Source organism: Ovis aries, chromosome 12 (genome assembly GCF_016772045.2).
Source record: "Ovis aries strain OAR_USU_Benz2616 breed Rambouillet chromosome 12, ARS-UI_Ramb_v3.0, whole genome shotgun sequence".
NCBI lineage: Eukaryota > Metazoa > Chordata > Mammalia > Artiodactyla > Bovidae > Ovis > Ovis aries.
In genome coordinates this window covers 6,328,925-6,354,503 of record NC_056065.1, presented here as the reverse complement: position 1 = coordinate 6,354,503, position 25,579 = coordinate 6,328,925, and the positions used below count along the sequence as shown (strand labels likewise).

The following is a 25,579-nucleotide window of genomic DNA, read 5'->3' as shown; positions in this document are numbered from 1 at the left end:
ATAAAATAAATTTATATCTAGGAGTTCATAATCGTAACAAAAAATAGTTAAAAAAAGAAAAGGCAGGGGATAGAGTGGACCAATTAAGCCTGGAGATTCAGAGTCTAGGAAACCACAGAGTGAGTTTCTTCAAGAAATAGACTGAGTTAGAAAAATATGAGATGGGGGAAACTTAAAAGTGACTTAACAAACTTGTCACCCATCTCCATGAATGGACCTTAATTGATCCTGATTTAGATAAAAAGTATAAAAAATCATGCCATTTGTGAGATCACTGGAAATTTGAACACTAAGTGAATACTTGATATTAAAATTGTTTTTAAGTGTGAAAATGGTATGTGGCTATATTTTTTTAAATTTAGCACTTAAACAATAGATGTATATATTGAAATATATGGATCTGAAATTAATATGAGATGTGAAGGAAGTTACCGGGCACATACATGGAACAATATCTGATAATAATTGACCTGATAATTACTGACGTTGAGAAATGAGTATATGCAGGTTCCTTAGGGCTTTCTTGGTGGCTCAGTGGTAAGGAATCCACCTGCAATGCAGGAGACACCAGCTTGATCGCTGGGTTGGGAAGAGCCCTGGAGAAGGACATGGCTACCCACTCCAGTGTTCTTACCTGGAAAATGCCATAGGCAGAGGGGCCTGGTGGGCTACAGTCCATGGGGTCACAAAAGAGTAGGACACGACTTAGCAGCTAAACAACTGCAAGGTTTATCATACTAATCTTTCTACATTTATTCATGTCTGAAATTTCTATATTATAAATTTAAGAAATGAAGAATAAGACAAGAAGTTCAGTCTTGCACAGAAAGGATACCCTTTCCCCTGAAACTTCAAACATTCTGGCTTATTTTTAAAACACTCACCCTTTTAATCTTGCCATCATTCTCAGTAAAGGATTTTACCTCTTACTATCATGTAAAATATTACTCAACTTCCTGACAAACACCTACAAGTTTGTCCCTTTTAAAACACTCATCTTTTCTTCACTTCCAAGTATCTAAGCAAGGGCTCCAACTGTGTTCTTTTTATTGTGTTTTCTTTCAACTTCTCCACTGGTCACTTAATCTTATTATTTAAACATGCTCATATCTCTTTCCTCTTAAAAAACAAAACAATCCCTCTTCCCTGTCCACTTCCTCATCCAGCTACTTCCATATTTCCCACCTCTCCTTCAGAATAAAATTTCATAAAAAGCATAACCATTCTGGCAGAGACTGATAATTGTCTCTCAATAGCCATTTGTCTTGTCTTCTGTAATATTAGATTTAGGCCATTGTAAACAAAGCATACAGCTTGCCAGTGGAACATAACGGAAATGGTGTATGCAGCTACTTGGTACTGTTTTTTTAACTGAGGAGATAATCCTTTCTACTCTGGCCTCACCCTCCTTCCTCCTGGATGGAATGTGGACAAAATGACTGACATTTCAACCTGCATCTTGTACCATGATACTTTAGCAATGGAAGCAATAGATTTTGGAGCAATAGATGGAAGATTAAAATTCTATTACCTTGGGGTCCCTAATATATGAAATCCACTATATTCAAGTCTTAATTTATTAATCAAGCTACTCGGATCCGCCTCTCACACATGCTATCTAACTGTCACATAACCAAGGTCAGCAATGACATATCACTGTACTTTCTGCATTATTAATGATTCCTTCTCTACTCCAAAATTTCAACAGTTTTTATATCATGAAGCACATAGGAAATACAATTTTATATCACATTGGGGTAGAAGACAAAATTTCTCATGACTGGAAGTGACCAGCCTCTGACTACACAAGGCCTCACCTGCCTTCAAAAGATATAAAAGATCAATACAATGATAAATCACATAACCAGTCAATAGCATAATATCATACTGCTGATAAGTCGCTTTGGTCATGTCCGTCTCTGTGCGACCCCATAGATGGCAGCCCACCAAGCTCCCACCATCCCTGGGAATCTCCAGGCAAGAACACTGGAGTGGGTTGCCATTTCCTTCTCCAATGCATGAAAGTGAAAAGTGAAAGTGAAGTCGCTCAGTCGTGTCTGACTCTTAGCAACGCTATGGATTGCAGCCCTCCAGGGTCCTCCGTCCATGGGATCTTCCAGGCAAGAGTACTGGAGTGGGGTGCCACTGCCTTCTCCAATATCGTATTATGCTACATATTTTGGGTAACTCAGTTCTAGACACTTCAGCCTCTTGTTTTTCTTTTTTTAAAAAACCAATACAGTAATGTAAAAAAATTAAAAAAAAAAAAACTCAAAAAAAAAAAAAAAAAAACCTTCCTCCCTCGTCATTCCAGAAATGTGCATATTTTCTAGAGTTCTCCTGTAGTCTTTCACCTGGGGTTATTCCATCAACTTCTACACCTTGTATGCACACATGCTAAGTTGCTTCAGTTGTGTCTGACTCTGAGACCTTATGGACTGTAGCCCTCTAGGCTCCTCTGTCCATGGGATTCTCCAGGCAAGAACTAGAGTGGGTTGTCATGCCTTCTTCCAGGAGATCTTTCTGATCCGGCTATCAAACCCACATCTCGTGCATTGCAGGCTGATTCTTTACCACTGAGCCACCGGGGAATCCGTCTATCACCTTACTTAAAATCTATAAACTGATGATGTCACAGTCGATAAACACATCTCATTTCTTTTTCTTGAGCACCATTCAGCAGAAGTCTTGCTTCTTATGGATAATTATCCATGTGAAGTCTTCCAGGCACTCAAATTAAATTTATTATCTTCACCTCAAGTATTCTTCTTCTAAGCTCAGTGAATGTTACAATTATGAACTACTTGCTCAAGCTAGAGCCCTCAAAAGTCATCCTGTGACTTTCCCTTTTCCTGTCATTTCTATCTCATATCTAATATATCAAAAGAAATCGGCTCATGCTCTTGAATCAGGCCAGACTTACTCAGGACATAGTAGATTAAGACCAATGGTTAGATCAATCATCATGCGTTATTATAAAGCACTTAAAAACATTTCACATCTGTAAAGTGCTACAAAATACTGACAGTAATGTAGGAAAAATAAGTGGTCCAGCAGATACACAAAAAGATATGGCATCAAAAGTCACAAGTTAAAGCACTGACTCGAGTGTACACTAGGGTTGGGTAATCCAAGGAAATAGTTTATATGAGACCCTGTTTTCTCATCTGTAAGCACTCTGGTTGCTCATGCAATCAACATGCAGTTACTGGATTTCTGTGTCAGAAAATGTGTACATTGGTTGGCAATACAAAGGTTAAAGGATAAGCAAGACATTTCCTTTCCCTCAAAAAAAAAAAAAAAAAAGCAAACATGCAAAACAATAATTGTTTCAAAGCATGTATTCTCAGTGAAGACAACATCACTCCCAAAAATGGAAACAGTTTGTTTGCTGAAGTGGGCAAACAAAACAAAAAAAAATTTTTTTTTAAATATATAAAACACAGATAGACATGCTGTTCTTAGACATACAGTAGATGGGTGGGTGAGCTGAATGCCAGTTCTGGGCTAAGCACATTATTATTCATTATCCCATGTCCTTCAGGACAAAATGATTATTATTTCATTTCTGCAAATAATAAAATAGCTTTGAGAAATTAAATAATACAACAAATCTACTGGCTGACACTAGAATATAAATTCTATGAATGCAGAGGTCTTGTCTGAATAGGTCATTGTTCTCTTCCCAGTGCCTGGAACTCAGAAGGCAACCTAATACAATCTGCTGAATTGATGAATTATTGTGAACTAAGAATAAGTGGAGAAGTTCAGAGGTCCCTGAGATTCCAAATCCTCTTTTCATAATCTTTATGTTATTAGAAGTGTCTAATATAGAGCTTGGGGCTTCCCTGGTGGCTCAGTGGTAAAGAATCCGTCTGCCAATGCAGGAGACGAGGGTTTGATCCTGGGTTGGGAAGATACCCTGGAACAGGAAATAGCAACCCACTCCAATATTCTTGTCCATGGAAATCCCATGGACAGAGGAGACTGGCGGGCTACAATCCATGTAGTTGCAAAAGAGTCGGTCACGACTGAGCAACTAAACAAATATGCAACAGATCTATATTACAACTGTGTATCAGTGTAAGAGCGTAACAGTCACTGAGACTTACCTGCACTGTAAGAGATCCAGCACTACCTGAGCTTCAGATTAAAGCTTTTGAAGACTCTGTGTTTCTGGATCACAACTTACTATAAACACATTTTATAGAAACATTTTCATTCATTTGTAGCATATCCATTTAGTTACTTAGGAATGCCACACATTTATTTTATTCCAGGCTTCTAAAATGAGATGCAGTGTGTGTGTGTGTGTGTGTGTGTGTGTGTGTGTGTGTGTGTGTGTGTAAAACAGGCTTTGGAGCCAGACAGCACTGGATAGAAGCCTCAGTCAGGCTACTAGCAAGCTAATTAGCAAATTATTTAGTTCCCCTATCTCTAAAATGGGATCGTTTTTGTGAAAATTAAAATTAAATTAATTCTTGTAATGGGTTCAACATGGTGCCTAGAGACCTGAGCAAATATTTAAAATTTTCAATCCTCTCTTTTTAATATCATGTTCATAATTGCGTCTAGGAGGTTAGACCTGTCACTAGTCTCTTCTAACTGACCTGTGAAACATAAAGACGAGTCTTAAATTAGTAAATTAGAGCCGACTCTGTTCCAACTAACGGAAAGAAATCACAAGCCCACATCATGCGATACTTGTAAAGAGCATACCATATCCCACTGTAGAAAGACCCAAGTGTTTCATTCTATTTTTCACAAGCTCAGCAAGCTCTTGTCTTTCTGACCTCCTGTAGAGGTTCAGGCGCTGCTGGGTCATTTTCTCCGCGGTTCTACTGGAATGCTTGGGGCCTTTCCTGCTCAGCCTTCGGGCCCATTGCATGCTCTTCCTCCTCAGCAGCGGGTGATCCGACTGGTCGCTGGATGTCGAGTTGCGGTGGTTACTTCGGTGGTGAGCTTGCTCTTTAGCATCTTTGGTGTCTTCCCACTCTTCTACACTGATGGATATCTGAGACTTTAAAAGAAGTGCATATGGTAATTAGATAGCTTAAGAATCAGGGAGCCTAGAGTTCTATTCATATATATATAGTTTTTTTTTGCTAAATGTTGATATAATTATATATCTCATGAGACTTTTTACAGAAAGAACAAGATCATCATTATTGATACTAATTTTATGTTACTAGATCATTATTGACACTAATTTTATGTTACTAAAAGTGTTAGAAAATATGTTTGTCAAACTTACAATGAAACAGATAAAATATCCTTGCATACGCCAGTATATGTTTCTTTATAAAAAGAATTTAACATTTTATGTATCAGAGTTACCAAACAACTGGCATAGAGTTGTTTGAAACCAAAACAAAAAGAGCTAGATATTTTATAGAGTTATTCAAATGAAGTCAAAGTAATGGACTTTCCTCAATTTACTCATAGTACTCCACATGAAATTTAGAAAAAGTATGAAAGTTCATTTATTTTTGGAGTTAATAATACTTTTAAGGTTTTAAATTATTGTTCTTTCTAAAGAGGGCATTGGCATGAACTTTATAAAATGTGAATATTTTATTTGCTCATATGATCCTTAGGAAAACAAAAAGCATATTTTATTTAATTTATGCATTAGTTATTTACCACATAAATAATTGTGATAAAATATTATGATACACTTCGGGAACTGTTTTCAGTGTTCTAAGTGAAAATATGCTATAAGTATTAATATTTCACAAATATATTCTAGAATCACAAAGAAAACTTACATTAGGCTACTCTTCATAGGAAGGAAAAACAATGAAAAAATTCCTAAAGTCCATTTTGATCTACTCTTTTACTACTAAATTTGATTTTAAAGTGAGAAGCTTTCCTTTGATTATAGGCACTTACTGAAATGGAGCAAGACCTTATGGTCCTTGCCCCCTCACCGTGACCTCTGCCTGCCTTGTGTCTGTGGAAACTTTAGTCAATAAGTTTAATCAGAGCAGTGAGAAATGCAGAAACAAAGGAAAAGAGTCAAAGGAAACTAAATAATAATAATGTAGTCATTAAGCATAGTCAAGGACCTTTAGTTCTTTTTCAAGGGTTGCACATAATATTCTGAGCCTTATCATTGAGCTGTTTCATATATACTAAAACACCAGGTGGAAAAATTACTACATGACGACCAGACTGTAACCAGGACATGAGCTGCCACAGTTCCAAGAAGTGGCCTCAGAGAAATGGGAACAAATGGCCACTGGAACTGAAGATTAACTGTACCTAAAACAATCAAGATGATGCTGATCAATTTGAGGATGACTATCAGAGCTGACTGTGCTGTTTCTGCCTGTCACCCCTCCTTCTGTGTACAGAAGCTCTATCCCCACTGGTTGCCAGTGTAAGGGGGAGAGGGTGAGTTGGCCTTTGGACAGACGTCCACCACCCTCCTCTCCCCAGCTGCTGGCATTTGAAATAAAGCAAACTTTCCTTTCTACCAATCTGGGCTGTTTATTTGCTTCTGAGTGGTGAGCAGCTGGACCCTACCACACTCTTTCGGTAATATTAAGATAAAAGTTTCTTGTTTCAGAATTGTTGCTTTTCATACCAGGAAGTCATAGGAAATGAACCATGATTCAAACCAGAAAGCCCTATTTTCTAAAGCATGCGCATGCAAAAGGAAACTGCCTGCATTTTGTTGTGCATAAGAGCCGTGTTCACGAACCCGCTGTGTTTGCCGTCTGAGGATGGAAGTGTGAGCTACAACATGCATGTGTTGCTGGCTTCCACAGTAATAGACTTTAAATTCCCAATTTAAGTAAGGTCAGAAGGCGGATCCAATAAGATCCTTTAAAGTGAATATAAATTATGGAGGCTTAGTCAATGCCCTACACACAATTCCTAGTGGCAAGCTATCAAATCGAAATTGTCTCACACTTCAATTCAATAAAAAATGTAAATATTCGTTCACATTTGTTTCAAAACAGTACTGTAGAGAGTGGTATGAGAACGATTTGTTAAAGCTTCATTGCTGCATACTTAGAGAGTACTTCTCTCTTTTTAAGACTGATTTATTATTTTTTTTAAGTTAAAGACTATAATTGATTTACAATGTGTTAGTTTCAGGTATACAGTACAATGATTCAGTTATATATATGTATTAGCTATATATATATGTATATATGTATAATTCCATCTACAAAAGAAATAGTCTCTTATGAAGCTATGAAGGTTAAACAAATTATACATGTATTATTTATATATAATTTTTCAGAGTCTTTCCCCTTATAGCTATTATAAGATACAAGTAGAGTTCTCTATGCTATACAGAAGGCCCTTGTTGGTTATCATTATCTATTTTACATATACTAGCATGTATACTGGAGAAGGAAATGGCAACCCACTCCAGTGTTCTTGCCTGGAGAATCCCAGGGACGGGGGAGCCTGGTGGGCTGCTGTCTATAGGGTCTCACGGAGTCGGACACGACTGAAGTGACTTAGCAGCAGCATCAGCATGTATACATTAATCCCATTGGAATAAGATAATAGTTCATTCAAAACAGAAACCTTTTAGCTACAGAATTTAGGTTGGAAGTATTAAAAATTCTAATACCATGGTTTTGCAACAATGGATGCCTTTATAAGTCTTAACTTACTCTAGTCTTACCTGGTTGATAATATACTGAAAATCCTCTTCTCTGAGAGTAAAATATATAAAACTGCAAGTAATATCTACCATCAGCAAAGAATATCATTCTAGGTTCAGTAGTTTCAGTTTACGTGTACTTTATAGCAAAAATGAAAATGTTAGTTCACTCATATTTAGATAATTGGCTTGCACAGATTTGTGAATCAGAGTCTAAAATTTATTTGAAGTACTCTTTTTAGTCATAACTCCGTGTAATAGTTTTATTTCCCATAAATATGTGGAAACAGTAATTTTGTCAGATCAAATACTCAAGATATTATGCTCATATAATGGAACTGACAAGTCAAGTCACAGAACCAGAAGTTAATAAATACTTTAGGGAAGAAGTTGAAGATTAGCTTATTTTCCAAGTAAAGGATAAAACACTTTTAATCTTTGTGAATGCTTTTCTTAGTTATGTGTACTAGGAATTATATCAAGCATATATGAGCTAAATAATACTGGGTCCCCTATTCACCACTGTTTTGAATTCCCCCAAAGGAAAGAATATCATGATTTACATAAAAACCCATAGGACTCACAAGGCATTTTTATCATTATTTCAATACAAGTAACGTCTCTTTTCATATTTCAGTTTAACTAAAGAAAAAAAAAATCAGAAGGATTTGGGGATTAAGTTTAAGAAATCTAAACTCACAACACAGAGATAGTTATTTCTATGCTTGAAATTTACATACCTTTCTTTCCTACTTCCAATAGGATATAATAAAAAGTATACCAAATTTATATGTATTAAGATATATACAGTGGAAGTGAGAAATAGATTTAAGGGACTAGATCTGATAGATAGAGTGCCTGATGAACTATGGATGGAGGTTCGTGACATTGTACAGGAGACAGGGATCAAGACCATCCCCATGGAAAAGAAATGCAAAAAAGCAAATGGCTGTCTGGGGAGGCCTTACAAATAGCTGTGAAAAGAAGAGAACCGAAAAGCAAAGGAAAAAAGGAAAGATATAAGCATCTGAATGCAGAGTTCCAAAGAATAGCAAGGAGAGATAAGAAAGCCTTCAGGGAGCGATCAATGCAAAGAAATAGAGGAAGAGAACAGAATGGGAAAGACTAGAGATCTCTTCAAGAAAATTAGAGATACCAAGGGAACATTTCATGCAAAGATGGGCTTGATAAAGGACAGAAATGGTATGGACTTAACAGAAGCAGAAGATATTAAGAAGAGGTGGCAGGAATACATAGAAGAACTGTACAAAAAAGATCTTTATGACCAAGATAATCATGACGGTGTGATCACTCACCTAGAGCCAGACATCCTGGAATGTGAAGTCAAGAGGGCCTTAGAAAGCATCACTACGAACAAAGCTAGTACAGGTGATGGAATTCCAGTTGAGCTATTTCAAATCCTGAAAGATGATGCTGTGAAAGTGCTGCACTCAATATGCCAGCAAATTTGGAAAAACTCAGCAGAGGCCACAGGCCTGGAAAAGGTCAGTTTTCATCCCAATCCCAAAGAAAGGCAATGCCAAAAAATGCTCAAACTGCTGCACAATTGCACTCATCTCACATGCTAGTAAAGTAATGCTCAAAATTCTCTAAGCCAGGCTTTAGCAATACGTGAACCGTGAACTTCCAGATGTTCAAGCTGGTTTTAGAAAAGGCAGAGGAACCAGAGATCAACTTGCCAACATCCGCTGGATCATCAAAAAAGCAAGAGAGTTCCAGAAAAACATCTATTTCTGCTTTATTGACTTATGCCAAAGCTTTTGACTGTGTGGATCACAATAAACTGTGGAAAATTCTGAAAGAGATGGGAATACAGACCACCTGACCTGCCTCTAGAGAAACCTATATGAAGGTCAGGAAGCAACAGTTAGAACTGGACATGGAACAACAGACTGGTTTCAAACAGTATGTCAAGGCTGTATACTGTCACTGGTTTCAAGGAGTACGTCAAGGCTGGATACTGTCACCCTGCTTATTTAACTTCTATGCAGAGTACATCATGAGAAACGCTGGGCTGGAAAAAGCACAAGCTGGAATCAAGATTGCCGGGAGAAATATCAATAACCTCAGCTATGCAGATGACACCACCCTTATGGCAGAAAGTGAAGAAGAACTAAAGAGTCTCTTGATGAAAGTTAAAGAGGAGAGTGAAAAAGTCGGCTTAAAACTCAACATTCAGAAAACGAAGATCATGGCATCCGGTCCCATCACTTCATGGGAAATAGATAGGGAAACAATGGAAACAGTGACAGACTTTATTTTGGGGGGCTCCAAAATCACTGCAGATGGTGATTGCACCCATGAAATTAAAAGACACTTACTCCATAGAAGGAAAGTTATGACCAACATAGTCAGCATATTAAAAAGCAGAGACATTCCTTTGCCAACAAAGGTCCATCTAGTCAAGGCTATGGTTTTTCCAATAGTCATATATGGATGTGAAAGTTGGACTATAAAGAAAGCTGAGCACCGAAGAATTGATGCTTTTGAACTGTGGTGTTGGATAAGACTTTTCAGAGTCTCTGGGACTGCAAAGAGTTCAAACCAATCCATTCTAAAGGAAATCAGTCCTGAATGTTCATTGGAAGGACTGATGTTGGAGCTGAAACTCCAATACTTTGGCCACCTGATGCGAAGAACTGACTCCCTGGAAAAAACCCTGATGCTGGGGAAAGATTGAAGGCGGGAGAAGGGGACAACAGAGGATGAGATGGCTGGATGGCATCACTGCTCGATGGGCGTGAGTTTGAGTGAACTCCGGGACTTGGTGATGGACAGGGAGGCCTGGCATGCTGCAGTCCATGGGGTCGTAAACAGTTGGTTACGACTATGTGACTGAACTGAATTGATGCCTCTCCTAGTGCTTTAAGCCCAGAAAATCTTACTTTTTTCTTCTCCATTTAGGATCTTGAATACTATTATCATGCAATTACTAACTACATGGTAGATGTCTTCCCTTAAGACAGGAATTAATTAATTTTATTATTAGCCTAAATGCTGCTTAATTGATATTTAAATTAATCATAGATTATTAAAATATTATAAATTAATGCTTTTAAATTTGTTAATCTAAATAACTCTCCTTTTTTCATAAAAACAAACTGAGAAATAATTTTGACTTTATTTTGGCTGGTTGTGTTATTTTTCTAGGAGCCTCATAAAGTGATTCATAAATATGCCGACACCAGGCAACATATCGGAGAAGGCAATGGCACCCCACTCCAGTACTCCTGCCTGGTAAATCCCATGGACGGAGGAGCCTGGTAGGCTGCAGTCCATGGGGCTGCTAAGAGTCGGACATGACTGAGCGACTTCACTTTCACTTTTCACTTTCATGCACCGGAGAAGGAAATGGCAACCCAGTCCAGTATTCTTGCCTGGAGAATCCCAGGGACGGGGGAGCCTGGTGGGCTGCCATCTATGGGGTCGTACAGAGTCAGACACGACTGAAGCAACTTAGCAGCAGCAGCAGGCAGCATATGTGTTACTCATTTTACTTTTTATCACATGTTTAGGAAGTTACACTCCAAAAGAACTACTTCAGTTTTTAAATATTTACAGACCAAAGTCTGAAGAGAACGTATGGATGTGAAGGGTTTGGGATAATGGAAGATTAAGTTGGATCAGGCAGAATTTATGGATGTGGGCTCAGTAAGCACTTAAAGTTGCAGCTTGGGGAGTCATAAAGTACTCAGAATTGTAGCAACAGGCACAGCAAGCAGGGTATTCAGCCCATGGGGGCCATACGGAGACTCATGTTTTTAGGCTCTGACTTGATAACTGGTTGTATCACCTGCTGATAAGCACACTTGCTGAGTTGTATCACTGCCTACTGTCAAGTGTTCGCTTTGAGCTGCAGAGTTTTAAGTTGTGTTTGTTCAGTTCTCTCATGCTTCTGTCTGGGTTTCACCAATTTAAGTTAGAAGCTTCGACCTTTGGCATTTAAGGACAAGAGGATGGAGCTGGGGCTCTGTGTCACAGGTCTCAGACTTCTCTGTGTGTTTCATATTGAATTTCGTGTCTAGATTCCAGTAAAGGGCATGACTGCCACTAAGTTCAGGGAAAGATCCTTATCCCATGACCACTGGTGGTGTGTCTACAGCAGGCATCAAACTCCATTGCAAAGAGTGTTAGGGGAAAATGCTGACACTCTGGGTATCACAGAGGTAGATGATGTGGTTACTTGTGTGGAAGAAGAGTAGTTGCCATGCTGAGATCCACACTCCTGAAAACAGCTCCCTGGGGCCCTACAAAATGCTTCTGCTGCTGCCTGTTCCTCTGCAGCAACAAAGATGCTGATCCCAAGTCACAAGGAGAGGTATCCATAGGGCACTGCAGCTAAGTTAAGCCTCAATGGATATTCATATTCTTATGTAAAGAATCTGTATAAAATAGTATTATTGATCCAAGTATATTAAAGCTTAGAAATTATCGCCCCCTTGTGAAAACTGGAATGACTCAGATCAACCTTATAATTTTATATTCAGTTCTGATTTTGTAAACTACAGCAGTCATGCACCAAGAAGCTGTGAGTAAAGGCTTAATTTGTTTCCTGTGGCAGGGCAAAGTGAAAGAATGATGTCCATGCAGTTTAAGGCACTAAGTGAGCAGAAAGCCAGGGCTGTGCAGTTAAATCAGGCAGACTGGATGCATTTAAATAGCTTCTTGCTCCTAGGTGTGCCAGTATGATTCTTTTCTTTTTTTTTGAAGGATAATTGTTTTACAGAATTTTGTTGTTTTCTGTCACTCAACATGAATCGGCCAAAGGTATACGTATATCCCCTCCTTTTTGAACCTCCTTCCCATCTCCCACACCATCCCACCCCTCTAGATTGATACAATTCCTGTTTAGTTTCCTGAGCCATACAGCAAATTCCCATTGGCTATGGGAGGGATTGGGGGCAGGAGGAGAAGGGGACGACCAAGGATGAGATGGCTGGACGGCATCACGGACTCGATGGACGTGAATCTGAGTGAACTCTGGGAGATGGTGATGAACAGGGAGGCCTGGCATGCTGCGATTCATGGGGTCGCAAAGAGTCAGAAACGACTGAGTGACTGAACTGAACTGAATGTAAGTCTCTGTGTTACTGTCTCCATACATCTTACCCTCTCCTCCCCTCTCCCCACGTCCATAATTCTATTCTCTATGTCTGTTTCTCCATTGTTGCCCTGTAAATAAGTTCTTCAGTCCCATTTTTTCTAGATTCTGTACATATGCATTAGAATATGACATTTATCTTTCTCTTTCTGACTCACTTCACTCTGTATAATAGGTTCTAGGTTCATCTACCTCATCAGAATTGACTGAAATGCATCCCTTTTTATGACTGAGTAATATTCCATTGTGTCTATGTACAACAACTTCTTTATCCATTCATCTGTTGATGGACATCTACGTTGCTTCCATGTTCTGGCTATTGTAAATAGTGCTGTAATGAACAATGGGATACATGTGTCTTTTTCAGTTTTGGTTTCCTCAGAATTTATGCCTAGGAGTGGGATTTCTGGGTCATATGGTGGTTTTATTCCTAGTTTTTTAAGGAATCTCCATACCGTCTTCCATAGTGGCTGTATGAATTTACATTCCCACCAACAGTGCAACAGTGTTCCCTTTTCTCCACACCCTCTCCAGCATTTATTGGTTGTAGATTTGGCCGACGGCCATTCTGACTGCTGTGAGGTGATATCTCATTGTAGTTTTGATCTGCATTTCTCTAATAATAAGCAATGTTAAGCATCTTTTCAAGTGTTTGTTAGCCATCTGTACAGTGAGATGCTTAAGTTAAAGCAAGTAATAAAAGTAAGAAATGCTTTCCTAGGGTTGAAAATAAACAAGACAAGAATTAGTAGAGCTAGGAAACATTAGAAAAAGGAATAATAAAATAAATGAAAGTATTTAAGAGTAAAATTTTTAAGAGAAAAGTGAAAGAAAATTATAGATTAGCTCAGATTCATGGTGTGTGTATGTGTATGAATTAAAATACATTTCAAGTTAGTGAATATATCTACATTTGAAAATATTATAAGGCATTTATCCAAATCACTGGAATACTTACTATTATTTTATTTATAAATTTAAGTATATTGACACAAACGTTTTCTGAAGCAGTGTCCTCCACTAAAAAATAATGCAGCAGTAAAAAATGATGGAAAAAGAGCTACGTTAGTCCATGTGCCATGCCATATAGAAGTACTTGCCATTAACTATGAACAATTCACTCAACACATTTCTAATTTTTTCTAATTAATGCAGTGATAATAAATTTCTGACTTAATTTCCACTCTGCTACATGTGGAGAACAGCCCAAGTTCACACACAGCTAGTAAAAGCAGGAGCCACCTTTAAACACAGATTATGTGGTCCCAAGTCCAGTGCTTATCTGGTCAGGAAAAATAATTGGATAACTGCTTCTTCTAGGAACAGAGACAGAAAGAATGTAAATGATGGGTAAAACACAAAAGAGTCTAAAATCCAGCAACAAGAAAATGACTTGGTATGGCAGACATCAAAAATCCACTATATATAATAAGTTCTAGGTTCATCCACCTAATTAAAACTGACTCAGATGCATTCATTTTTATGGCTGAGTAATATCCCATCATGTATATATACCACAACTTCTTTTTCCATTCATCTGTTGATGGACATCTAGGTTGCTTCCATGTTCTAGCTATTGTAAATAGTGTTTCAATGGACAATGGGATACATGTGTCTCTTTCAATTTTGCTTTCCTCAGGGTATAGGCCTAGGAGTGGGACTGCTGGGTCATATGGTGGTTTTATTCCTAGTGTTTTGAGGAATCTCTATAACATCTTCCATAGAAGCTTTACCAATTTACATTCCCACCAACATGATACTCTAACATATATATGCAGAATCTAAAAAATGGTACTGAAGAGTTTATTTACAGAGCAACAATGAAGAAACAGACACAGAAAACAGACTTATGGACATGGGGAGAGGGGAGGGGAGGATGAGATGTGTGGAAAGAGTAACATTAGTATGGAAACTTACATTATCATATATAAAATAGATAGCCAACTGGAATTTGCTATAGCTCAGGAAACCTAAACAGGGACTCTTTATCAACCTATAGGGGTCAGATGGGGTGGGATAGGGTGGGAGATGGGAGGGAGTTTCTAAAAGGAGGGGATATCTGTATACCTATGGCTGATTCATGTTGAGGTTTGACAGAAAACAGTAAAATTCTGTAAAGCAATTATCCTTCAATAAAAAATAAATTAATTTAAAAAATCCACTATATATGCATCATGCAAAGAAAACAATCATTTATCTGTATGTATTATGCAAAATCTTGAAGGAAGAGAATTTGGATATAGCATAACCACCAATAAGTCATCATTAAATCCAAGAATAGGTATGAAAAGCTCACATTCACTTTCTGAGAAATCTTTCTTGGATGTTTGCTGCCTCATTCCAAGCACCTAGGCTAAGGAAATGTCTAATTCTAGGAGATAAGGTGGGGAGGATCTGGCATATAATCAGTTTGTTCTTCATGTTTAGGAATTAGAACACCAAGCTCGTAAAACACAAATGTGCCCTCCATTAACCTCAGAGTAATCACTGAAACCTAAAGATTTAATGAGTTCTCCAAGGTCATGTGCAGAAAAAGAGGAAAGTCTATACACATAGTTTTGACAAATGCCTGGTTTGGGTTTCAAGTGTCAGTTCCCATGTTGAGTCTCAAACAAAGCACTTTGGGATCTCAAAGCAGGTGTTGGAAAAGAGAGAAGTGGCCGGAAATTGGCAGAGGCTCCTTCAGTGAAATCTAATGATTAAAAAGAGAGAGAGAGAGAGAGAGAGAGAGAGAGAGAGAGAGAGAGGCTCTGGTGTCAGAATTTGATTAAGTTCAAATATAGGCCTGCTGCTTCCTAAGTTTTTATTTTATCAAGTCAAGTGTCTCAGCCTCTGCTCATTTACAAATGGGAGTAAAATCATCTGCCATGTTACCTGGCTATGCTGATTAAATAAAAAAGTGTTCAGCATTGTGCAGAGATCAAGATTAACACTCTTGGGGGGACAACCTGCAGTGAAGCTTAGGCCACACTTAAATCATGGTGTACTTCCTGGAATTCAAAGACAAAGGCACGTCCTAGGATAGGAGGTAAATCCCTGCCTCTCCTTGAGGTCCTGAGTTATAGAGCCAATCTCAGGACAGGAAATTAGAGACAAACTTTCAGATGGAAGATCACAGTATCAGCATCTAAAATGAGTTGGTATTGGGACTTCCTAGGTGGTCCAGAGGTTGAGATTTTCTCTTCCAATGTGGGGGATGTGGATTTGATTCTTGGTCCAGGAGCTAAGATCTCACATGCCTTGGGGCCAAAAAAAAAAACAAAAAACAAAACCACCATAAAATGGAAGCAGTATCGTAACAAATTCAATAAAGACTTAAAATAATTTTTTTTAAATAAAATGAGCTGTTATAAGCAGAAACTGAGCAGAACAAAGAGGAGGAAAAGAAACACACCAGGATAAATAAGAGTTATTCATAAAATGAAAACTGACAAGAGAATTTTGACATGTAAGAAACGATGAACCCAGTTAAAGCTTCTATAGTGTTTAAACAAATTACAACTAAAATAAAATGCCAGTGATTTTGGCTAAAAGAGATTTTTAGTAAGAACAGGCTTGATCAAAGAGTGAGGAAAAACTGAGAGACATGGATAAGGAATAGAATGGACATCATATTTGAACGCTTCTGAGAGTTTAACAGCAAGAATGAAATAAGAAAAATAGAATAAGAGGGGAATGTTTCTTGAGGTTTGAGGAAATCTGAACATATTTGAGGGTTGAGAGAGAGAACCAAAAAAAAAAAAAAATGGAAAGAACAGAACTGTGGAAGAAAAAAAATAGAATTATAAGGATAAATATATTTTAATGTCTAAAGTGCAGTTAGAGCTCTTTCTTCATAAAAGGATTTTGAGGAGATGCTTATATTGGAAAACTCAGCAAACTAGAGGGAAGAAGCTTAGTTTACATAGGGAAATAACTGGAGGACTTTAAGACCTAGAATAGTAACTATGAGAAAGAAAGCAATTACAGGAAGAAAGTTACAAGCCAACTTCCAATTGGCTACAAAAATTCAGAAATGAGGCAAACCTTTGACTTTCTGAATCTATAATAGTAAGTTAGAGAAAAGAGGAGATAGCAAAGCTTGACATCTGAACTAAAAGTGCACAACATATGAATCGACATGGAAAACTACAACAGAGCCAAAAATCTACACTCAAAAAAATTAACTCCACTTTCAAACATGAAGCTACACAGTTTTTAGCCAAATGCAAACTCCTTTTAGGGACATGGTGTGACCACTAACTAGTGTTTCTACCACTGTGGACCAGGTCTAGATTCACACTTGAGAAATGCCTTTAGGAGAGGCAAAGTGAACCAATTTGGCTTGTGACATGTTCCTAAAATACTTCCTGAAATAATGTCTGCCAGTGCATCATAAATAAAATGAAAACTTGTCAACAGGTCAAGTCAAATACTGGTACAAATGAAAAATTTTAGAAATATATGCTTAAACTCATTAGTAACTTTTCAAAGCATTACAAAAGATACTCTAATAAGTAAACCATAAAAACTCTAAGATAAGCTCCCCACACCTTGTCTTGGCCAGCACTATATTCTGCATTAACTAGAGTTTCAATTTGCATCACCTGCAGGCAGCCATGGTCGCTGGTACTGCTGAGCAGCTTCATGATAAACAAATGTTACCATTGCCTATGTACCATCATGTGAAAAATGTCAGAAAGCAGCCAAAACATTCTTACAGCCCAAAGAGAAGCTTCTTTAGTACCTATCTTGTAAATTCCAAAGGAATCAATATGTAGAAAAAAATTAGAATATTTAAGAATATAACAAAGCTAGAGCTTATTAAACCTTAAATAACTAATGTAGAGTGCTCAGAATAATTTAATAAACATTTGCATTTATTATATGGTTTCAAATTGTAGAGAAAATACCAGTCATTCTGTCAAAATTTCTGGAATTATGATAATACAGAACTCCAACAAGCTCAAAAATAAGACTCATATTTTTCGTTGGTAATTTTGACACAAAAGTTTTACACTTGTGATATTATTTCACAGTAGGCTGAATTGTACCACTGCTTTGAGATTCAAAATGAAATTTTTAAAGTTGAAAATACTTATGTTTGTAATAGTTTCTTTAATTCTATTAATGTTTGGGGGTTTGTGTTAAGTACTAAGGTTATAATGACAATTATTTAACATGATCTACATGAAGAAAGTGGAGAATAAAATAAAAAATGCAAATCACATAAAGAGAAATCGAGGTTTCAGGAATATAAATGCATAAGAAGGAATCCATCTCAGGTCCTATTGTTCCCATAACTGTTCCTAAGGGGTCCAGGCTACTTTAAGAAGCAAACTAAAGGTATGTTTTATGTCAAGATCCCCATTCCTTTTCAGTCCTAGCTGACTGCACAGAAGGTGGCACGTCCCTTAAGGACAGATAATCTACATCCAGTAAGTGACTAGCTGGTAATGACACCATGCAGCCAAGTGTGCGATTGGATCAATACATAAACATAATTGGAAGACAAATAGGTAATATTAATTTGCAATCATATTAGGGAAATATAGATACACTAACTTGAAGAGAACATATTAAACCATTTCAGCTTGTTTTCTTTTAAAATCTGAACTACTGAGTTTAACCTTTAATACTGTTTTCAATGACTCATTGTATTAGACCATTTGAAGAAATGGAGACAAACAAAATACTTACTTGTGATGTTATTTCTCGACACTGACACAAAGGGAGGGAAAAGAAACACACAAATTCCAGTTTAAACAACGACTAAATGATACATTCACAAAACAATCAGCAATAGGACAATATACGACAGATACCACATAACACTTATCATCTAATTATGTGTTTGATTACTTATCATAGCGCTTTTGAATAAAATTAGGTAAAGAATAAGCTAATATTTTAGAAACTTGCCAAAAAGTTGTTAGGTTTTTTCTAAAATCATCTTTCTATGATTTGATGAAAAGTTAATGTGGTGTTAATAGAAAATAAAAAAAATTGATAAGATATAAAGGATTATATTCATGAGAAGAAACTGACATCATTATTGATATTCAATAATCATTATTGGTATTAATAGTTGTACTGTTTTTTTTAATTTTAGATACTATGATAAGATTATTTTTCACCCCTACATATACATTCAAGTAAATGTATAGAAATATTCTGAGTTTTCAAATATGTTATAAAGGTTAAAAACTGATCTACCCAGTCAATATATGACCTAAACATTTAGGGGTTATAAAAATCATGTTATCTTGTTCTTCAGTTCTGCGGAATAACATGAGCTTCATCCTTCAAAAGGCAGAAGTGAAATTTTCAATTATAATTTTTGTTGTAATATAATTCAAGTCTAACCCACTATTTAGGATTGTCACTATTGTTACAAATATTAAGAAACACATTAAAAATATATGAATATACGCTTGTTGGAACTGTTTGTCTCCAGATTCTTAACATTTCTTAACAAAATGGAATAACACTGACGAGAAAATGGTAGAGAAGTTTCAAAACTTTTTATCTTAAGCCTTACTAAAATATTTATATTAATGTAATTTGGAGGCTTTCCTGGTGGTTAAAATGGCAAAGAATCAGCCTGCAATGCAGGAGACCTGGATTCAATCCCTTGGTTGGGAAGATATCCTGGAGAAGGGAATGGCTACCCACTCCAGTATTGTGGCCTGGAGGATCCCATGGACAGAGGAGCCTGGTGGGCTACAGTCCATGGGTCACAAAGAGTCAGACACGAATGAGCCTGCTTTTATAAAGTGAGATTTTATTGAGTACCACCTTTTTTGGTACTTTTTTTGGTACTTTTTGGTACTTTTTTTGGTACTTTTTTGGTACTTTTTTGCATCTTGTAAAACTATAAAGCAAGAAAATGTTCATCATGTTATCTATCTCTTAAATATTTCTAAATATTAAATCTCATATAAAGAAACATATAATATACTCACTCTGTTAACAATGATCAGGAAAAACAAATCTTTCTGTAGATGAACTTACATCTTTTTGTGTATCAAACTACAATTATTATATAACTCAACAGTTTTATTTTTGCCTTATTTACCAGAAAAATAAAAGTAGAATTCCTTTTCAACTGTAGCAGTCAGGTCATTTTAGATGTAAAGTAACTTTAATTTCTTGCCCTTACTAATATATTTTACTGTAAAAGTACTCGAAGTTTATTGTAATCTTTAAACTGCCTTTTTTTTTCTGTAATAGGTAGTATATAAAATTTAAACAAAAATATGTGTTCCAAAAGATGAACTGAACTCAGTATAGGAAGACAGCAGACATTATCTTCATTTAGCTTAGAATTCTTTTATTTTTTCCTAGGATATGTGCTTTAAATATAAGCTGGAGGTTTGAGGATTTAGAAATATTTTGCTGATTTGTGATGGGAAGAACTGAGATGTAATGTTAAATGCTCCTTGATGACAGTACGAATATTCAATTATCTTTTCCCTATCTACACTGTTAACAGCATACAACAAAGACTCTTAATAATATAAAATGACAAACATGGATATGAACTTGACCAATGGAAGGATAAACTGTTTTCAAGTTTACAAAATCCATATTACAAGATAAAAACAGGAATAGTATTCTGCTATGTGGAAATCTTCTTTGTCTTTATCAAGCTTGAGTAAGACATGGTTAGTTGCTTAGGTGTGAAAGCACCTTTTTTCTCTTAACCGTTAATCAAATAATATTTTTTGGATGCAATATTTTTAAACTTTTAGGCATATCTGCCAAGCTGTCTTACACATTTAACTGTCTGGAATGGTTTTCACATCAGCCATTCCTGATTTTTTCCAGTTTGGTCCTGCTCTTTGTGGTGTGAACCATGGGGAACACAGCCAATGAAAACCTCAGATTCAGCTGCAGAAATGGCAATAAAACATCTTTTAGCACCTCTGAAGCTGCAGTGAAACCAGCAAAGAGCATCTCAGAAAAATGGAACTATTTTCCTCTGGCCTCAATATCACTTACTTAAATGTCAAACTATAAACTGTAACAAGAAAAGAAAAATCTATCTTTATGCTTCCTATAAAGTTCTTCTTTTCCACACACAGATTCATTGATTTTAATCACAAGCTGATGTAATGATTACATGACTATTAAAATGCATGCAATTAATCTAAGTCTCTTAGTTGAGGTTCTGTTTCACATAAGACCAAAGAAAGAAGTGATTAAACAAAATTTTGAATAACTTTGAGGTATCTGAAGAAGATGGATATTTCAAGAATATAAACCATAATTTATAATCACACAGTGTGACCAAATTAAAATATAGATATGTTTTCAGTCATATGCAGGCACTGTAAATTTTGTTCCATTTTTAATAAGCTCTAGTTTGCTATTATGATTATTGAGCCAGGGTCTGGCACTGCTCCTGGGGTTTTTTCCTTGGCTCCAAAGTAGTTCTCAACCTAGAGTTTGAAAAAATGTGAGTTTCATGCTCCCTAACTTATCTCTGTTTCCTTCTTTCCAAATGCTAATATACTGGAGTTTAAGATTATATTAAAAACTAGATTGCTTGCCCTGAGAACTTTTCTTATGTGTCAAAAGGTTACTTAGAATTAATTTATTTCCTTAAAACTTACAAAAAGCATTCAGAGTCCAAACCTTAGAATATCACTTTTGCCAAAAATACTTTATGAAATTTCTGACATAATTTATTGGCCAATACTTCAGAAATAAGTTTCTAGGTTTAGGAATCACAGTTTTCAGTCACATTAAACATTAAGACACGAATATGTGGATATTTCCAAACCTCAGATGTAGTAAGCTTTTGAGATTCTGTCCTGTAGATACCAATGGGAACATCTCCAGTAGAGGAGCATAACTTCTGATAAAGTCTGGCATAAGTCCTAATCCATAGGTCATCCTCAGTGATCTTCATCTGTAATAAATATAATTGGATTATTTACATACCAATTTTTAAGAAATAAAAAACTCAATGGTTATTTTTAATTCCTTAAAAGTAGATTTCATTGATATTTTAAAATCTCAAAGCACCATTTCTTAAGCATTTACCATATGTTAAAGTTATTTACTGCCATCTTAAACCTTATCCGTCAGGTTAACTCAAACTTAAGAAACCCACTGCTCAATTTGCGGCAGCATGGCATTGCGTTAGTTCCATCTCAGTGGGTGACATCACTGGTAGCTGACTGGGAATTGTTGGAAACCTGTATGTAAGGACTTGTTTGAATGTTGCGATAACTAGAGGATGCTACTGGGGCTTAGTGGACAGGGTCTGCTGATGCTACAAATCCTGAAGTGTAAAGGACACTCCAGCACAAAAAGGAATAGTCCATCCAAAGTTCTATAGCATCCCTGCTGAGAAAGGAGTGCAATAGAAGGAGCATAGGACTCCCGGACAGGAGGCATAAGTGCTGCTTCCTCTCTGCTAACCACGAATTTCAACTGTTAATAAGTCACTTAATGAAATACACTTGGACATAGCACACTCTTTTATAAAACAGAGAGGTGAGAGAATTCCCTGATGGTCCAGTGGTTAGGATTCCATGCTTCCCCTACAGGAGGCCCAGTCAGGGAACTAAGATCCCTTAAGCTGTGGGGCATGGCCAAAGATAAGAAAGAAAAACAAAAACCAGGAGTTAAACAACATGATCAGTGTTTCCCTTGGCAGTATGACATCCTATGTCAGAAACGGTTCATCTCAAATGCCAGCTAGGGGAAAAAAAACCCAAAACAACATTTGTGAATTTTGCTCTGAATAGCTATCTGCAAGATTATTAATTTAAATAATGTTTTCTGTAAACATGTTTTAATTAATTAAAAAACCAGGATACTATGCTTTGAGCACATGTTAGAAAAATGAATAAATAAATGATATAGAGGAGTCAGCCAAAGAGCATGATAGATGGATTTAAGAACTGCCCGCCAGAATCATCTTCCACTTCAGACAGCAGTAACTTACAGAGCAAAGAAACCCCGATCCTGGTGTAGTGTCCAATCCCAACAGAAGTCTGGTAATAGAAATCATATAGTCCTTCACAAATGACTGCAACAGAAATAAAATATGCATTTATCATGTGTATGAAAAACAGAATAGCTTGGAGTGTGAATATGTTATCACATCTTACAGGTTATATTAACGGTTATCATGGCATTGCTGTTGTTTAGTGAGTAAAGTCACCATGGACACTTTTGCGACCTGATGGACTGTAGTCAGCCAGGCTCCTCTGCCCATGGGATTTCCCAGGCAAAATACTGGAGTGGGTTGCCACTTCCTTCTAGGGGGATGTTCTTGGCCCAGGGATTGAACCTGTGTTTTCAGCATTGGCAGGCAGATTCTTTACCACTGAGCCGCCAGGGAAGCACTGTCATATCACTGAAAGTGAGTGTTAGTCACTCAGTTGCGTCTGATTCTTTGTGATCCCATGGACTATATAGCCCACCAGGCTCTTCGGTCCGTGGAATTCTCCAGGCAAGAATACTGAAGTGGATTGCCATTCCCTTCTCTAGGGGGTCTTTCCGACCCAAGAATTAAACCTGGGTCTCCTGCATTAGCAGGCAGATTCTTAGCAGTCTGAGCCACCGGGGAAGCCCACTTTAGGTGGTGGTAGTTTAGCTGCTAGGTTGTGTCTGACTCTTGCGACCCCATGGACTGTAGCCTGCCAGACTCCTCTGTCGCTGGGATTCTCCGGGTAAGAATATTGGAGTGGGTTTGGAGCCATTTTCTTCTCCAGTCATTCAGCCTCCATTAAAAAAAGAAATAAAAATCGATCTTGTCAGTGTGCTAAATACACATGTACAGTTAAGCTGTCCTCAAAAAATATGAGAAATTATTATTTTCTAGGATGTCATGATATGTTTAAATTTTATGGATGGTATTGGACATGAGGAAAACAATTTTATATTTTTAATAACAAAAACTATAAGCTGAACAAAAGAGTATATTTTTTAAAAGTTTGTAATGACTAAAATTTATAATCAAATATTTCAACTAGTTTTTTTGTTGTTGATTTTTGTTTAAAGCCCTATGAATATCTTTTTGTTTCCTTACCGGATATATTAAAAATTATCTGAATACTTGAATCAAAGAATATGAAATATTGCTGCTGTTCAGCTTCTGGCAGAGTTAAAAAAATTAGTGTATTTGTGTAAAACAAAATCCCTTTGACCTTAGCAATGATGAAATGAAAATGTGAAACTCTGGCATTCAGAAACAAACTAAATGGTTCTTAGAGGCTGTAAAATTTTCCTTACATGTTTCTATAGTAGGCAAAATTATCAGATGTTGAAAATATCCTTGATTTGTCAGTTTATTGACATGATTTGGTATCATTTTTTTAAAATGTGCATTAGAAAGAAAGGTGTCTTTTTCTTAACCTAGCAATTTTTTCTTAACTTTTATTTATAGTCTAGTTACATCTGTAAAGGAATATGTAAATGAATTCAAATGTCACATGAAACATTGTGTCAAAGAATGCCTAATATCATTTCTGGTGTCAAAGAAAGAACTGGTGTCAAAGCATGCCTAACAGCATTTCATAGATTATTCTGAAAAATAATTTTTTTCTTCCAGTGTTTTTCATAGGCACATTTAGATCATTCATTAAATACATGAAATAAAATATTGGGTTACTTCCAGAACCAATTTAAGTTAACAGTTACATGAGAAACACTAGTTGTATCATTCGTTTGATAGAATCCAAACAAAATAGAAAATAAATGCTTTAGAGAGCAGCAGGAAACACTGAGTACCTGATAAAGAAGTGTGTCCAACATGCTGATACTGAACACCCTTCCAGCAGCAAAAGGCAGTCGGAATATGAAGGCCAAGTTAGAACCTCGTTCTCTTTCTTTCTGTTCAGAAATTTGAAAAAGAAAAATTTGTGAGCATCCTCTATCTTTTGCTTTTCTGCTTAGTTAAATTCTAACAAATGTGAAGAAAGTAATTTTTGTCATGTGGTTCTTAGCTGTGAATGCACCATGACTTCACCTTTAATTGTACTGTTAATATCGCTTTACTTTCCATTAATGTGCATGCATGCTCAGTCGTGTCTGACTCTTTTGCAACTGCCATGGACTGGAGTCCGCTGGGCTCCTCTGTCCATGGGATTACCCAGGCAAGAGTACAGGAGTGGGTTTCCATTTCCTTCTCTAGGGGATCTTCCCAACTCAGGAAGCAAACCCACATCTCCTGCATTGGCAGGATTCTTTAGCATTGAGCTGCCTGGGAGGCCCCTTTCATAACCATGTTTTCTTCACTAAAATACCCAACGGTTAAGAAAGCTGGATCCTTTCATACATTAAACATTTATTTACCCTTTGTACATATTTCGTAACAGGATTTGAAGTAATGTTAATAAAAAGAACAAACACAATATCATTATTTCATCAAATTTGGAAAAATCCCTAAAGCCACATAATGTACTACAATATCTAGAATATCAGCTTTTGAATATTCTCATATGTGAGGACACAGAACACAGGCAAGTAGGAGTGATCGCAACCAGTGGAGTCTAGCTTTCTGTCATTTGAGTTTTAATTTGTCAATCTGCTTTCAAGTTGTGCCAGCCATACATTTTCTCTGTCATAAAAGACAGAAATGGTAGAGACCTACAGAAGCAGAAGGTATTAAGAAGAAGTGGCAAGAATACACAGAAGAACTATACAAAAAGATCTTAACGACCCAGATGACCATGATGGTGTGATCACTCACCTAGAGCCAGACATCCTGAAATGTGAAGTAAAGCGGACTTTACGAAGCATCACTACAAGCAAAGCTAGTGCAGACAATGGAATTCCAGTTGAGCTATTTCAAATCCTAAGAGATGCTGCTGCACTCAATATACCAGCAA

At 36.8% G+C, this 25,579-nt stretch overlaps 1 protein-coding gene across 5 annotated transcripts in view; it reads right to left on the bottom strand.

The window, feature by feature from the left end:
* The window catches only part of KCNT2 (potassium sodium-activated channel subfamily T member 2), a 445,611-nt gene that overhangs the window by 20,958 nt on the left and 399,074 nt on the right, over positions 1 to 25,579 (bottom strand). For 3 of the 5 annotated variants that reach the window (XM_060396309.1, XM_027976255.2, XM_042257057.1), the window contains 4 exons: positions 24,480 to 24,581; positions 22,690 to 22,773; positions 21,517 to 21,645; positions 4,720 to 5,020 (listed from right to left, as the gene is read on the bottom strand). In XM_060396309.1, coding sequence (XP_060252292.1) covers positions 4,720 to 5,020; positions 21,517 to 21,645; positions 22,690 to 22,773; positions 24,480 to 24,581 — 616 coding nt within the window. Of the gene's footprint in view, positions 1 to 4,719; positions 5,021 to 18,428; positions 18,450 to 21,516; positions 21,646 to 22,689; positions 22,774 to 24,479; positions 24,582 to 25,579 lie in introns of all 5 variants that reach the window. The other 2 variants (XM_060396308.1, XM_060396310.1) reach the window with 1 other exon arrangement.